This window comes from Fringilla coelebs (assembly GCF_963513975.1).
Source record: "Fringilla coelebs genome assembly, chromosome: 1".
Lineage (NCBI taxonomy): Eukaryota > Metazoa > Chordata > Aves > Passeriformes > Fringillidae > Fringilla > Fringilla coelebs.
In genome coordinates, this window is record NC_140028.1 from 100,853,716 (window position 1) to 100,870,667 (window position 16,952).

General features: G+C 42.1%; 1 protein-coding gene across 2 annotated transcripts in view; it reads left to right on the forward strand.

Moving 5' to 3' along the window:
- The window catches only part of GLI3 (GLI family zinc finger 3), a gene marked incomplete at both ends in the record, with an annotated part of 186,634 nt that overhangs the window by 164,443 nt on the left and 5,239 nt on the right, over positions 1 to 16,952 (forward strand). For both annotated transcript variants that reach the window (XM_084208535.1, XM_084208536.1), the window contains 3 exons: positions 11,124 to 11,273; positions 11,861 to 12,025; positions 14,901 to 15,191. In XM_084208535.1, the coding sequence (XP_084064661.1) occupies positions 11,124 to 11,273; positions 11,861 to 12,025; positions 14,901 to 15,191 (606 nt within the window). The remainder of the gene's footprint in view (positions 1 to 11,123; positions 11,274 to 11,860; positions 12,026 to 14,900; positions 15,192 to 16,952) is intronic.

The following is a 16,952-nucleotide window of genomic DNA, read 5'->3' on the forward strand; positions in this document are numbered from 1 at the left end:
TGAAGCAGATGTTTGGCCAGTCTTCACCCTCTTCCCCATCCAACTGTAGGAAAACTTCTCCCTTGTTTGTGCACTACTGCTTTGGCTAATTGAGAGAGGAATGTCTAGTGGATCTGAGGGGAATATGGACCTTTGCAATGTGAATTTCCTCTCTTGTGAGCTTATGACTTGAACAGACATTGCACCTCCTTGAAATCATGCTGTAGAGCTGTTTCCTGAAGGCAGGAGCTCTCCCTGCAGTTCAGGCTGTAGAATTCCTCCCTGTAGCCACCTCTCAGAAAGCCTTTGGGAGAGCTTGCATGCATGTGTGATGGAGAAGAATGAGAGGAAAGCAGGCAGAACAGGCTGAAGATCATCAGTGCAGGGCTAGGGTACAGGATTTGGGAGAAGACCACCTTCATTTGCTCTTACACTGTTAAGATCAACATCACAGTTCCATTATGTAGTCAGCAGTGGGCCTTAAACCCTTCAGCAAATGGCCTTTGTCAACTTTCTTCTTCCATCCTGGTCTTTCAAGCCAAGTCTGAATTCTCTGTCACTGGTACACACTTCAAACCTGTCTTTTCTCTTCCTGTGCTTTTCTCCGTAGTAGTCTGTTTTGGAGCTCTCGTTACACTGCAGGTGCCAAATTACCCTATATTTTTATCCTATGACCTTTACATAGAGGGTGTAATGTATAGGTGTAATTGGGGGACCTAAATGGGAAGAGCACTAAAAAAAGGAGGTAGAAGTGAGACATATATACACATATATATAAGCTAATTTTTGTAAAAGTGAATTCTTTGCATTGCTGAAATCTTGGTGAAGCTGAAAGTTATAATGGAGTTCTTCCTGTGACGTTGCCTTTTAAAAAGGAAAAACCGTACAGCGACAAGCTTTTGTGCAGTTAGCACAGCAGTTCAGATGCTCAGAGCGGCTCTCAGCCTGTGTGTTCAAACACACACAATCGACACCAGGAAAGATCCTGCAGCAAGTGGAAGTTGGAGGAGAGTTTGGCAGCACCCTTGCAGTGGTGTGGAGCATGCAACACAGCCTGCAGGAGCTGTGCAGGGAGGGCAGCCAGGAGAGCTGGGAAGCGCTGCAGACAGCAGGCAGGTAGGAGAAGGTGCTGGGAGAAACACCAGGAGTGCTCAGCTTGCAGTCGGCCCCTTTTACTGTTCCAGGAACACTGCAGGGGCACTTCTGCCCTACAGGCTCCTTCATCTCAGTGCTCCAAGGATTTGTCATCCTCATGTAACCCTTTTGCATTTTTCCCTGCTTCAGTAGTTCTCAGGAGAGCAGGGCTCCTCCCTGAAGAGCAGAGATGTAACCAAAACATCCCTGTTTGAGAACAATTGACTTGAGCATTTGGCTTGTGGTTTCCACTATCAGGTCCTTCTGCAGCCTCCTCACGAAAATGGAATTAGCCTGTACTGGGGCAAGTCACAGATTGGACAGGTGGCTGAAGAGAGAAGTGAAGCCTTCTTGTTAAAAAAAAAAAAAAAAAATTAAGTAGGGCAGCTGTGATACATTGCTTGAACTAAGGCAAATGTGATACAAAGCATCATGCTGGAGGAGATGGTAAAACCCAGGTATCATGACAGCATGCATGGAAAAATTACTTCTCTACAGCTGGGGGAAAAAAAAGGAGTAAAGAAGGCTGGAATTCCTGTACCATACCAGCTTCGCCTATTAGTGCCCCAGCTAGTAATACAAGAATACAAGTTCCAAGGAAAACAAGGCACTTGATTTTTGAGAGTTATGGAAGAGAACATCAGAGAAGAAACAAACAAATAGAAACACCTTTCCTTACCACTGTATAACTGGAATGATGAATGTCCACAACAGCTATGTTGATGTCCTGGCAGAATCTCATTTCTTAGATTTTCAGGCTTAGCAAATAAAGATGCGATTTCTGACCATTGCTTTATAGCTGCATGCTCTGACCCAGGAAATCAAGGGAGAGCTGTAAAACATTGCCCTTGATGGAGTGTGCATTTTGCTGCTAACAGACTGAACTGTACTGCATATGTGAATATATGTATATTAAATGAAACAAGAACAAGATGTGATCTTATTGGGAAAGAATCCCTGCAATATCCCAGAAGTTCCATTCACTCCACAGAATATACCAGAGTCTACCAAAAAGCTGTCCAAAACCTGGAAACAGATACAGGCTGAGGGGGCTGCTTCCCAGCCTGACAAGAAAGCTGTGTTTGCCCTGTTGGTATTCTATCACATCCATACTGGATAACTGCTATATCAGAGATTAAAAGAAGGTCATGCTGTATTATGAACCACTGTCTTTATTTTTAGGATTAGATAACTTTTCTCTTTTTTTCCCCCCACTGATTCCCTTTATATCCTAAGGGCAGATCCTTTCTCTTGGGTCAGGAATGTAATAAGGCAGGTTTTCCTCTCTCCAGGATATTGTGTCTGTCTCACTGTGTTTAAATTGCCACAGAAAGCTCTTCTGAGCAAAATACAGTATTTTCTTTGTACAAGAGCCAATGATTGACGTATCCATGGGGACTTCTCTGTCTTTAGCATTTAAACATACAAGTTGGATATGTTTAACCTATTGATAGGCAACAAAGACAACTACAGGATTTACTGCAAGAGAACAAAAGGAGAAGCAGAAAGAAAATACCTTTTTTTTTTTAACTGGGGGATTTAGAAATTTTATTGCTGTTGTTAGGACAGAGAGATAAAAAAAAAATAATCAGACCTATATTTTCAGCTGAAGGAAGGAGGTAAAAAGCAAACAGTTCTGGTGAGCTGTGTCCTTTGAATTAGCATATTCCTGTTTGTTAGTAATACAGTTTCACATTTAGAGAACAGGACTTATCCAATCCCCTATGTAAAAAGTCATTTGATTCACCATGGCTTGCTTAGACATCACTTGAGGTAAAAGGATGATTCCCGCTCAGGAGTACAGTGAACTCCACAAAATGCAAAAATTCATTATTAGTTTGATTGCTCTTGGCCTTTGTGCACTCCTTGCTTCTGAACTTGTGTGCCCCATGAAACAGGGACAGTCTCTGCCCATGTGTTACACTGAACCCCAGATCTTTACTTAAGTTTTACTCATTAATTTGACTGTAAACCCAGTCTTCTCCCAGTGGCAGCTGTGCTGGTACAAGAAAGCCATTGACCCCAACTGTTTGTTGCAACATCTCTGAGGTTCCCTTCAGTCAACCATTTATTTGGGAATGCTCCCTCAGACACTTGAATCCTCCTTTCTTACTGTTTCTATCCTCTCTTTCAGCCCCTGGTTTCCATGCTGCCCTTCTCCTACGCCTGTCATCCCTGTCCTTCTACGTACACAGCTTATCTCAAGTTATAAATCATCATGAATTTTCAGTTGACTTAGGGCTTCTAATTTTGATTCCTCCCTTTCTTCATTGACTGCTGTTGCCAGTTCTCAAGGGACAGAAATGGGTATCCAGAACAGCACAGTAATAAATGAGCTTCAAGCATGAATTCAGCTGGAGTGCTGACTGGAATCTCTTTTTTGTTCTTATAATTAAGTATTAACAATCATGGACACGGAGTTCAAATGTTAAGTTTGTAAAATAGGTAAGTTACATTTCCCATTTTCCACATGCTTCACTCCTTTTTGAACTAACCATTTTTTAACTGAAACTTTCTCTATGTAGTAATTTTTTTTCTTAATGAGTAAAACATTTTTAGTCATACTGGAGTTACAAATATTTGCAGTATATATATTTAATTTTGCAATGCTTTTATCTTGGTCTTGGCTGGGACAGAGTTAATTTTCTCCCTAACAGCTGGTACATTCTATATTTTGGATTCAGTGTGAGAATAAGATTGATAACATACAGATGTTTTAGTTGTTGCTGAGCAGTGCTTCTCTAAGTCAAGGACTTTTCAGTTTCCCATGCTCTGCCAGGGAACAGGTGCAGAAGAAGCTGAGAGCGTACACAGCCGGGAGCAGCTGACCCAGACTGACCAAAGGGTTATTCCCTACCACAGAACATTATGCTTAGGATATAAACTAAGGGGGAAGTTGGCTGGCATGGCCAATTGCTGTTCAGGGTGTGCTGGGCATCAGTGAGCAGGTGGTGACCAAGGGTACTGTGCATTGCTTGATTCTATTGGCTATTATTCATGTCCCTGTTCTTCCCTCCCTTTTCATCATTGTCATTATTAGTGCTATTATTGTTTTTATTTTGGGTTTTAAACTATTCTTATATCAACCCATGTATTTTACCTTTTGCCAGTTCATCCTTGCTGGCAGGGGCTGGTGGGAATGAACCTGGTAGGTAGTTGTTGGCTAGTGTTAAACCTCTATAACCATTAAAAAAGCCACAGTCTTCTCACATGTAATCCAAAAATATTTGATTATGAAATGTGGCGTGCCACTAGTCTTCATTTAAGTTTGCAATCATGACCATATCTACGGGGAGCAAGGGGCTTCATTTGTTAATAGTGGAAAATGTTGAAAATTAAGTGTAGAGCTTGAGTGACAAGATCAAACACTGTAGGTGAGGAGTGCAGTGCACAGGCTATTTAGTGTATTCATTATACACCAAGGAAATTGCTCTTCAGTGCTTTTAAGATCCAGATGATCTTAACTGTGTGTATTTCATTTTAGTAAAGGGGTCAAGACCATGGAGGCACTGACCTGCTTTGGGCCAGATCAGCAAATTGTATAAATCGTCATGTTGCTAATCAGCATTAGCAGAGATCTGTCACAACAGCATTTCTTAAATCTTCCATAAAGTATGAAAGACAGTGTCAAGAACTCTAATAGAATAACAATAAGTGCATCCAAAGGAAAGTTGGAGATAGTTGTCTGAGCTTCTCCACAGGCATGTGCCTATTTGGAAGTGCAGAATTCTTCATGCATAGCTCCCACTTGGCTTTAGGAACTGCAACCAGCTCAAGAGTTTATGCCACCATAAGGGCTTAAAGCAGCTTAAGTGCTTCTTCCATCTCAGGAACTAAAAATGGCTTAAGTACTTATGCCACCCTAAGGACGTGGGGTCAAAAGTGTATTCTCAACTTGAGCAGCAAGGAGCAGACATTGGTCTCTTGAAGCTGTTTGGCCTGGTTGTGCCTGCAAAATCTTTAGTAGGGAAAGGACAGACAGGATCCATACCTATTTTCCATCAGATAAGAGGAAATTAAAATGCATGCATTGTTTTACCAGAGAGTCACAGAGGTTAGAGAGAGACTCGATTGCAGTGATTGGAATGTGTCTGAGAAGTCTGCTGAGGATTTCACTCCATGGTGATCCATTTTTTTTTTCCTCCTCACAATGAGATTTCTATTGTCACAGGAGATTTCCTGGCTCACCAGGACCTCCTTTATATCCTGACTTTTTTACAATGCCTTTGTCTGTTCATCTTGCTGTGGATCATGGAGTCAACCTTTATCAAGATGTTAATGAGATGGTAGGGAGGCCAGTCTGATGTCATCTCTTAGTTGTCTGACTACCTAAAATGGTAACAAGGAGCAGCAATGAGTCACATATTGCATCCTTGGGGAGCAGGCAAGCTTGGGGACTTGCTTAAGTGCTGCCCTGTCACTGTTCTGAACACTGATATTCTTTTTGCAGTCCCTTGGCTATCTCAGGAAGCTGTGTAGGTCAAGAACCTCAGAAGTATGCCCACCACTCATGAACAAGTGACTACTTCTAATGGGAATCAGAGATCTAAAAACTTCTATGAATGTGGCCTCTAGCTTTCAGCTTTCCTGGGCCTTAAGTCTCTGCCTCAACTGTGGCCATAGTAGAAGATATCTTTGCTGAGGTTTGTTGTTAGGAGAGGTACCTTCACAAGCTAGGAGGTACTCAGAGGCTCTGGTAATAGTCTCAAGTCTAAAGTGAATGTGAGGTCTGTACTTGTGCCTAAGTGGTGACAGGGAATGCTGTTACACCAAGTCTGGTGAGCCCTGGTGTACTTCACACTATTCTGGTCAAGAAGGTTGAAGTTGTACTAGAGCAGGTGAAGAGGCTGAGCGAGCACCTGATGGACTAATACAGTCATCAAAGTGACAATGGGGAATCTGGGAACAAAATGACAAATGGGACTCAGAATTCCCCACCTCAAGCCAAAGCAGGTTAAGGGAGGAATGAGGACTTGGTCATTGAAGAGAAGACCAGAAGGAACTAGTTTATCTAATCCAGCAAATGAAGACAGAGAGGGGAGTGCTGTCTGCCCGTTAGTTAGGGTGGGGAAGGGAGAGAACTAAACACTCTGCAGGGAAGCAGAGCTGTTTAAGCTAAAGGATAGTGTTGGCACGAGAACAAATGAATGTAAATTGGCTGTGAATAAATTGAAATTAGAAATTAGTTGCTAACCAGCAGAAGAGGGACTTCTAGAAGCGCCTTCCACTGGGACCAGAGGGAGCTGATCACCAGGGTACTTAGAAGCTGAAGCTCTGTTTGTGACCAGGATTATGTGCAGTGGGACTTGCCATAATGAGGGGATGGGCCTGATGACCAGGAACCTGTTTCTAACTGTATGTGGGCTTTAAGGACAAATCTACATGGCCTATGCAAAACACAGAAATAAAAGTGTACCCTGCAGGCCTTGCAGGTCAGGGACAGCTAATCCCTTTCCAAACCAGCTTCAGAGCTTTCCAGTCAGGTAGTGCCAGACACAGCCTCTGCCACATGTCCTCTCTGTGGGCTCCACAGCTCTCTTGTGCAGCTGCAGGACGAGCTGTGTTTAGCAGCCATTCCCCTGCGATGCCTCTTCACCTTTTGCACTTTGTCCCCCATGCATCAAATGCAGCAGCTGTGCTGGTTTGAGGGGCTTGTTGTGGCACTACAGTACAGGGGGAGATTTGTGCTAGAAGATGGGTTAAATGCTGCCTCTGCTTAATGTCAGTGGTGAGATCTAGTGAGAAGTTATTTAGCACCTCCTTTTTAGGTTTTTAAAATACAGGGAAAGAACCGCGAGAAGAGAAAAGTCTGAAATTGTCATTGTATAACTGAAATTAAACCTAATTTTGGCAATGGTGATATGCCTTTCACTCAGCCACGAACTTACCACGTTATACCAATACAGCATGGTCTTTTCCCAGTTTCCTCCTATACTCTAGGGTAGCAAGTCTAGGTTAGAAAACAGAAATGTGAGATTCTTCCAAAATATTCTGCTCTTGCCACCAAATAGAGCTTTGCTTTCAGATGCAATCTCAGTTGCAGTGATGTTCTTTTTCTGATGTTCCTAAGTTTTTCCACTGGTATGGAGAGGCTTTTCCTCCTGCTGTTTGACTGCTGTGAGAGCACATTTGGCCTTTGTTTATGTATTGGGTGGCTAACGGGTACCATGCAGTCAGCTAGGACGTGCACAGATTCTCCTTTCTTCTAAAAACCCTCTTGCAGCAGGGAAATGGAACACTTAAGGTTATTGCAGATCCTGCCTCCAGTGTCACCTCATCTGCTGCAATATTGAGTAACAGGTACAGTTGGTATGGATTATATGAGAACATGCATGATTTAAGGCATTCCCTTTTCAGTAGTATTTCTTACCATGTAAGTATTTATGTTTCCAGGATACTGTGGATTGAAGTTCCTGTTACCTCTGGTTTTTGAGATTGCCCAGTAGAGATGACGGGCAAACTTCAGCCTTGATTTCAATTAATCTGGTGGGGTTTTATGCTCTGGGATTGAAATCCATCTCAGAGCTTCCTCCTTCAAAGGCAGGTCATTCTGAGACCAAAATCAGTATTTAGGTCAGCTCCCTCTGTTCATTTTAGGGCATTTTGGAACAGGATTATAATAACAACATTTTTTAAAGAATAGAAAATGAGCCAGGACAAACAGGGGTTTGGTAATATGCATTGAAGTAGCATGAAAGTGACTGGTATTCTGCAAATGACCCCTGTTCAGCAGCTTTTTGGAGCTGTGTGCAACGGGAGATAGCTTGTAGAATTCCAGCTTTTAATGGGGGCTTTTTTTTTTTCAGGTCAGAAATTCTTAATAATACAGAGCTGATGCTTCAGAGCCTTATGTTGGCAAACCTGACACTAGGGAGTAATATCATTGGCTTTCATGCGCCTATTTACTGGTAATAAGGATTATGGACATAAGTAAAACTTGCAGGTTTGGGCCCACAAAATTAAAAGAAAAGCCTTTTCACACCCTGAAACTGCATCAAAATTCAATTTCACCAGGAAAAAAAAAATCCTTCTGATCTAGTCCCTGGAATGTGACATTTCATGGGTGTAATAAGGTTACAAACAGATTATAAATTGAAACCCTATAATTCCTTATTGTACTGTACCAAAGCTTCTGCTTTGCATAATACTCTTATTCCTGACTGTTCTTTGTTTTACAAGCTCAAAACTGCTCATTTCCTCTCATAATAGAGACCAGGGAGCCAAAAACACCGTGTAAAATCCAAAGGTAATTATCTGAGTCAAAGAACCTGAATGCCAGAGTTCACAAACTTCTGAACTTTTCCAAATGATGTTGTTTGCACAGTGAGACCTCCCTCCTCTTTAAACATGTCGCAAAAATTACACATTCTTTCTCCCAAATGAGAATGGTAAAAAAATCCCAGTGTAGATTTAGTTCATGGTTTGCATTTGTGTAGTTCTGCCTACACGTCCATAGCAGGTGGCTGATGAGTTTTCTCATCATAACTTGAGCAAGTGAAGGTGTTTGAATCTCAGGATGACAAATACTGTGACTCTCCTTACCTGACAGCGCTGCTGGTGCTGATTTTCTAGCAAGTGTCTTCCTCCAGACCAGCCTTTCAGTATTTGGACATGTTTGTAGGTCTGCTAAAATATGATCCCTCTGCAAAAAGCAATTAAGCAGCTCACCTGTGAACCAAATAAATTACTCAGATTAGCAGATCACAGGCTCATTTATTCCAGGCTTTCCCTAAAGGTGAGGGTCCTCAGAGGGATTGAATGAGAATGAGATGGATTTACAGGTGAGCTCTCAGGGGCCACTTGCAGCATCAGAGCAATGAGGGAAAACAGCACAATGAGGGGTTTGATTGTAGGAAGATCAGAGAGTCTAGGAAAGGATTGATAGAGTAAGAGAACAGGGCAAATGTGTATGGAGGGCCACAGTTGTGAGAGACCAGAGGATGATCACAAGATATTTGACAGGTAAGCCAGTGATGGAGAGAGGCAAATGATCATCACCACTTGTCAGCTGCTGCAGTGAGCCTGGGCTGGGGAGGGAGTGAGGAAAGGACTTTTAGGCCCATGAGAAAGGTCAGTTTTGGAGGATTCTCATGCTGTTAAAGGTTAGAGGTCTAGAGCACAGGGAGCAAGCTGATTTGCAGGGACAAAGAGAAAAAACTGTCCTATGGAGATTTTCTCTGAAAGAGCCTCCATGGTGCCTGAGTGTCCACACAGCAGGAGGTAAAAGGAGGTGCTGTGGTGAAGTGATTGATCCAGCCTTGAGGTTTTTGTATCAAATGGAAAGCCTGTGTCACACACTCAAGTTTCATCCCCCTCGTGGCTGTGTAGGTTTAACCACATAACACACAGTCTGTAATGTTTACAGAGAGATTTGGCCATGAATTACTGGAATGCATTTAATTTTGTCCCTTTACTTCTTTCTCTTTCAAGAAATAACACACATTGCCCTCATTGAACTCTTTTGATGCCATTTCACAGCACAGAGCACGTGTATGCTTCTGGCACAGGTGTGTGTACTATGAATACAGATCTGCACTAGGAACATTAACTCTTGCAGATTACAAGTTGTATGTTGCCCAACACCTCTGCTCTGCTCATGCATCCTGAGCCCTATAACAACTTTTAAGAAATGGCAATAAAGTTTCAGAAGAAAAGCTGTCAACTTCTATAGGCAATGGATGTCTGTTTTTCATGGCAATGGTGGATAATTTTGAACATACGTAATTTTATGTGGCTTTCTGTCTGATTTCAAGACTTCAGAAAAGGTTGGGATTATCTTCTTTGTGTTCCAGTATGAGCTACTGAGTTTCTATATGGCTGGCATTTTCTGTAGGCTCATTATGGAACAGATGCAGATTACATCCCTGTGCTGTGATCAAATAAAAACTGGAAAGATTTTTTGGCGGTACCTTAGTGGGAATAATGTCATTCACTGAGTAATGCAGCCATCTAGTGGCACAATGACAGAAGGACAACCGTGTGGAATGATTTCTCCAAGAGAGTCAGGGAGGATGAGTCGGGTAGCTCCTAGTGGAGAAAAGACTCTGAAAGTCCAGGTGTAGTTTTCTCTTCTTTTGTTTTCTAAAGCTGTGAAAAAAAAATTGAAACAGTTCAACCTTTTTAAAAAACCAAACTAATTTTGAGGCTGGCCCTGCTTCGCCTGCCTGTTTCTGCTCAAACACAGAGGGAATTAAATCCATTTTTAAATGCTTTTCTGAACTAGATCTTAGTGAAAGAAACAGGGCAAGCTAATTTTGTGGAACAGTACAAGGTACACAGCCCTGTCCTGCTTCTGGACACACTCATGTGGATGACACTGACCGCAGAAAGACATGCCTGTGAGTCAGCAGGGCTGGGGCAGCTGTCACTCCCACACACATTCAGACAGAGCCAGACTTGGCAATGGCAAAAACTGGCTTGATGTATGCTTCTGTACTCAGAGTTCATTTTCACAGTGTATAGGGGTTTATTTCCGCCGCCATGACATGTGCATTTACTGAACCAAATACATTTACTGAAAGAAAATATGGGTAACAGGGAGTGAGTTAAAATTTGGGCTGGAAACTTGGTTTAGCAGTTCCATTGGTTTTTCAGGTTGGAGGATACGTTTCTAAAGGCTTGATTTTGTAAACCTTGTTTATGTTGAGCAGCACTTAAGTAACGCTTCCCTGCTCTTCAAAAGCAGTACCCAATGTGTATCACACAAGTGGAGCCGTGCATGAGATTATCCAGGATCCATTTATCAGCTTGTATCCCTGAGGCCTGATCCAAACCCTTTTGATCTCAGCAGAAAAAAAAAAAAAACAACTCATGGGCCTCAGTGGACTTCCAGCGGGATCTATAATTTGAACCCGGTGGTCACTTGGAAGTGCAGATGATCTTATTCTTTTGGTACTGCAAGGACCTGGTTCACACCTGAATCTCTGGTGCTCTTCCAATGTGAAATTACAATAAGGCTACAGCTGATGTTGTATTTCTGTTAAGCTGTGACCTCTCTTCTACCTGAACAGCATATCAACAACGACCACATACATGGTGAGAAGAAAGAGTTTGTGTGCCGATGGCTGGACTGTTCCCGGGAGCAAAAACCTTTCAAAGCCCAGTATATGCTGGTGGTCCACATGAGGAGACACACAGGGGAAAAGCCACACAAATGCACTGTAAGTAAAGGGGTCTGAGCTCCAGGTTTGTGCTGGGAAGCTGGGGCTGTGCAGAGAACAAACAGAGCAGGACGAGTGCTGCATTCCCTGAGCTCGTCTGTCAGACTTGTGGAGAAGAGACTGCCATGTCTGCCTTGTTATCCAGCACAACCAGATGACAAAAGCTTTAGGAGAGGGGATTCCCTGGATGATTTAGCCCACTTCCTCAAGTGTAAAGTAGAAAGAAGCCCCAAAAGACATTATTAAACATGGCTCAGTTTGCTTAATTATTTAAAGGCACTTTCTCTTACAGAGCTTGGTATTACTGCTGGCCACCAGCTCCTGATGGCTTTGCAGTGCATTTCAGTCTTAGTCAAAGTACACGAATACTGTGGTCTCCTGTAAGGGAAGATTTACATAATGGTGAAAGCATTTTAACTTGAGCTGTGATGGAGTTTGCTTGGATAAAATTAAAACCCTCTAAATCAAAACTACATTGGACAAGGTTATGACGGCTTGCAAAATTTCTAAACTTTTATAAGTCCACTTTTGCTGTTTCCTGCAAGTCCAAAGATTAAAGCTAAACCAGATTTATGTCTTGTCTGTAGTTTGAAGGTTGTACAAAGGCCTACTCCAGACTAGAAAACTTGAAAACGCACTTGAGATCTCACACCGGAGAGAAACCTTATGTGTGCGAACATGAAGGCTGCAACAAAGCTTTCTCCAATGCATCTGACAGGGCCAAGCACCAAAACAGGACTCATTCCAATGAGGTAAGTAAGCACAGCTTCCAAAGATTAATATAATTCATTGTTGAACAGACTTACAGTGTGGTCACAGCAATGTATAACAGGGGACAGGCACAGCAACTCTCAGCAACCTGAAAGGAATGTAAGTTCTGGATGCCTCTTAGCAGCACAGTATGTCATACAGACCTGGCGTTTTATTACATGTAGGAGAGTTTTGAATGAGGGAGTCTGATGGAAACACATACATTACCTAGGGACAGATCCTGTTTTCCCTGTAAAGCTGGGATCATTTTTCCCTCTGGAGCAGTAAGGGCTCATTGAGTACCTGGACCCACCCCCATGTCTGTGTTGGCACCAGGCATGTGCTGGGATGCAGCTTCCCCAGCATACTTTGGGTGCTGCAGACAGCCACAGTGTCCACGTTTGAAATCATGGGTTGCTGTTTAAGTGCTGAGTTATGCCTTTTCCTTCTTCTCTGGCCTCTTGCACTCTTTCTTTCCATTCTGAACAGACCTCATGGACTAGGGATGCAGCAGAGGAAGTACAACCTTTCTCAAGGAAACCAGCTGTGGCAGTCACAGCTGTTTCCAAACAGTGTAACATCTCATTATTACTGTGTTCCTCTTACTGCTGCCTCCTTTTTTAGGAATCACACTATCTTCTTGCATTGTCCATGTTTTATTGCCCCATTTCAAGTTGCATGGAGAGTCACATCCTCTCAGTCTCACATCTCAGAGTCCACTGTCTCCTCCTTGACATGTCCCTGTACTCCTTCACCTCTAACCTAAACTGGAAGTACTGGAAGGGCAGGACATACCATAGCAGCTATACCTATTTCCACACAGCTTGTATCTTTCTCTAGCTGGCTGTCAGGTCTGTCAGGTAGCATTCAGATCTCCAGGGAGCATTCATCCTCTTCCAGTCCCTGCCCTGCAGCATCTCTTCAGTCACAAAGGAAGCAGAGGGCATTGCACATCTCTGAGTTTCCTCATCCCTGCTGTGTGTGTTTTCAGCAGGTCAACTAATAATGGCACCGAAGCCCTGCAGCGATTTCGTGAATGGTCACCAAGGTAGAAGGAAGTTCACCAAGTCTTGCCAATAGCTGCCTGAGCTTTCTTTTTTCATTCACTGGACCAACCTGTGTGCTGCCTGGTTAATAAGTTAGACCTTCTCACACTTGGTGATGTGACCTACCCCTGTGTTACTTTTGTGTCTAACAGTAAGCCAACCAGAGAAATTTTATGCTGCACATGATTTCTGATAGGTGCAGCCACAGGGGCAAATGAAGCATTTATTTCATCATTACTTCACACCCAAACAGGCTAATCTTTTAAGGCAACATATACTGGTGGAGTGATGTGAATACAACGAAAAACACAGACCAAATTCAGCATTTGCTTGCAGTGCCATTTTGGCTTTAAGTAGGTAACCTACAGAGAGCTTTAAAAGTAGCTGACATATCTTGATGACGATATGCCTTACTCATGCAGAGGAGAGCTAAGTGACTTGTACTTCCATAGCAACCTGAGAAAACCTGCCTCAGTAGCTCAACATCATCTCTAAATTGTTCATTTTTGCTCCTATTCATGTAAATGGCAGGGGTTTTTCCACTGATGTCAGTGGAAGCAGTCTCAGGCCTTAGACAGCTATGACGAAGCTATATTTGTCAAAGGCTCCACAGTGCTGTGTCTAAGCAGAGAGAGAATCCTTCTGAGAAACTCTGCATGAGGGTTTCTTTCTATTTTTTGAAGGTTAGTATAAAAAAACCCTTTAAAATAGTAGTTTCTTGGAAATAATTCAGTAATGAAAGTGAGTGAACAATACTTTGCTTCCTGAGGAAGTTAAAGGATTTAGGAAGTGCTCAGCTCTTCTTTCTAATCCCCTCATAATACAAGAAAAAAGGCTTTGTTAATTTATAAGACAATAAATTTACTTTATTCTACATTGCTTAGTGAACTATAGAAATCCACAGATAAAGAAAGTGGTTTCTAAAAAACTGAGTGATGAGTTACGCTAGTAGCAGTAATAGTGAACTATAGAAATCTACAGATAAAGAAAGTGGTTTCTAAAAAACTGAGTGATAAGTTATGCTAGTAGCAGTAATAATAGTACTAGTGCATGTATTGCTGCAATGTGAAAATGTTCATAGCATGTATCTTACACTTTGACATCCTGCTGGTGATCTGAAGAAGACAGAAAAAAAAATGCTTCCTCACTTAATTCTGCCTGAACAAATGGTCCAGTATCTTTTGAAGGGGGTTGTTTCTCTCATCGTCAAGTAGTAGGTACTAGGCATTCTGGGAATGCTATCAAACTGCTGAGGGCAAAGGACAGGAGTGAAAATTAAAGCAGTTTTCATAAATTGGCATAGCTGAATTGACTTTTCTGCTAAGGTAAGTGAAAGCTCTGCCAGTTGGTACCCATGAGAGGCTCTGCCCTCAATCAAATGTGCAGTTGATTCTGAACCAAGGAGAACTAATGGTTTTAACTAGATGCAGTCACAATTTGATAAGACAAGGGGTGATGGCTTTAAACTGGAAGAGAGTAGATTTAGATTAGCTATAAGGAAGAAACTGGTTACTGTGAGGGTAACGATGCACTGGTAGCGGTTTCCCAGAGAAGCTGTGGATGCCACATCCCTGGATGTGTTCAAGGACAGGTTTGAATGTGGCTTTGACTAAGGGGTCCCTGCCCATATTGGGAGGGGATTGGATAAATAGATAATCTTTAAGGTCCCTTCCAACCCAAACCATTCTATGATTCATTTGTAGAGACCATAAATTAGGTAACAAATTCACTGTGAAAGCATATAACTGTGACGCCAGCTGTGCTCCAAGGAGTTCTTCAGTAGTCCCACATGGAATAAAATCTGATATGGGTGGGTTTTGTGTCTTGTCAGAAACCGTATGTGTGCAAGATCCCGGGCTGCACGAAGCGCTACACAGACCCCAGCTCCCTCCGGAAGCACGTGAAGACCGTGCACGGCCCGGAGGCGCACGTCACCAAGAAGCAGCGGGGAGACATCCACCCAAGGCCTCCGCCACCGAGGGACCCAGGCAGCCACTCTCAGACCCGGTCACCAGGCCATCAGACTCAGGGTGCAATTGGGGAGCAGAAGGACCTCAGCAACACTACCTCAAAGCGGGAAGAATGCCTCCAAGTGAAAGCGGTCAAGTCAGAAAAACCAATGGTATGCAATACACCGTGCCACTCCCTTTGTCCTGTTCTTCCTGCAACCAGTTAATAATCCCTTTAGGAAATGCTCAAGTCTGTAAACAGTAGCTCACAAGGCTTGTTTTTTTTGAGGTCTTCTTCTGTGTTTACATTGTAAAATGTTTTTAAGGCCTAAGAAGTAGCAAATAAAAAGATTACAAATAGTCTGTGCGATATAGAATAAGTGCACTGCTGGCAACTGCCACAATAATTGTTTCTCTTGAAAATCTCCATCTTCTGGAATAAGCATAGTATGAGAGAATCAGAGTTTTCATTAAAAAAAAAAAGTTTTTGCACTCTTCTGTTTCCAGAAGAAAGATGAATCTGAATCTTGCAGACTGAAAGCCAGAATAAGAAAAAAACCAAACCACAAGTCCAAATGACTACAATGATGATATTGATGATGATCATTTTTGGAGAACCTGGGAAAGCAATCAAATTTTAGGGGCTTGAGGCTTTTGGGTCATGGATCAAACTGAAGCAGGATGAACTGACTTTCTTAAACAGCAGATGGGCATCTTTTAATAACATCTCTGTTGTGATGTGACCTCTTATGTTTATCTGATACTTACTCAAGTTAACCTAGTCCAAGTTTAACTAAATCAAGTTGAATTGACAGCCTGCAGGTCTTTTCTCTGGTTTACCTTAACGTATTGCATTAAACTGTTGAGAGGACTATATTCCATTTTTTGAGCCGCTATCTTGAATACACAAGTTCTTTTATTTGCCTGAATTTCATGTGCCATCTGCCCTCTTCACAAGGGTTAATTCAAAGGCAGCCGCTCCATCCTCTTCCCCATCTGGGTCTATGATTCATCTGTATCCAGCCCTTGGGGATTACAAATACGAGCCCTCCAAATTCTGCTCATACTGTTAATCATGCTGCAATTCAAAGTGATTACTCACTGAAATATGAGTTACTGCTATGTTGTGCCTAAGGCTTATGCTGAAACTGTTCAGTATTAATACTCAATTCAAAACCTTTGAAGGGCTCAGAGTAAACTCCTGCTGAAGTGTAAAGGAGGTCTTCTGCCATCTTTGGTGATAACTACCTTAGTATACAAAGGAGCAAAATCTCTTTTGCTTTGCTAGGTAAATGTGTAGCCTTACTGAGGCATGTTGAACACAGTTTTAACAGGAAAATTTGTGGAAGAGGGGTACTAATGCCTTTAGCTTACATAGTATTAAATATTTCTCACTGAAAATAATATCTTAAAGATAATTCTGTGTTTCTTGCTTTTCATTGCATGTATGAATTAAAGTATATTTTCTGGTTTTCAACTAATCCAATGTCTTTTCTGTCTAATGCTCTTAAATGTCTTATTCTAACTTCCTAAGGACAGTGGGTAATAAGGTGAGGGCATTTTAACTTTTCTGCTATTTTTCTTATTCCAACATTATATATGTTTTTATTTTGGTCTTCTGCCTGTTGTTCAGTCATTTCTTTATTTAGTAATGTGCAATCCATCAAGCACATTCCCAGTTGTAATGTGTTGTGAACATTTTGCAACACTTGACATGTGAAAAATCTGGCTTATATTGGTGAAATATCTTCAGAAATGTCTTTGTACTTTCCCCTCTGCATGAGACATCCTTTTTTTTTTGTGTATTCCACATCTAGAAATATATGTCCTGCATAATACAGTTCTTATTTCTGTACCCTACCTCACTGTGATCTTGACATGTGCTACAAGAACAGGCTTCTGATCACTACCACTCTTCTTCCATATGGCATGGA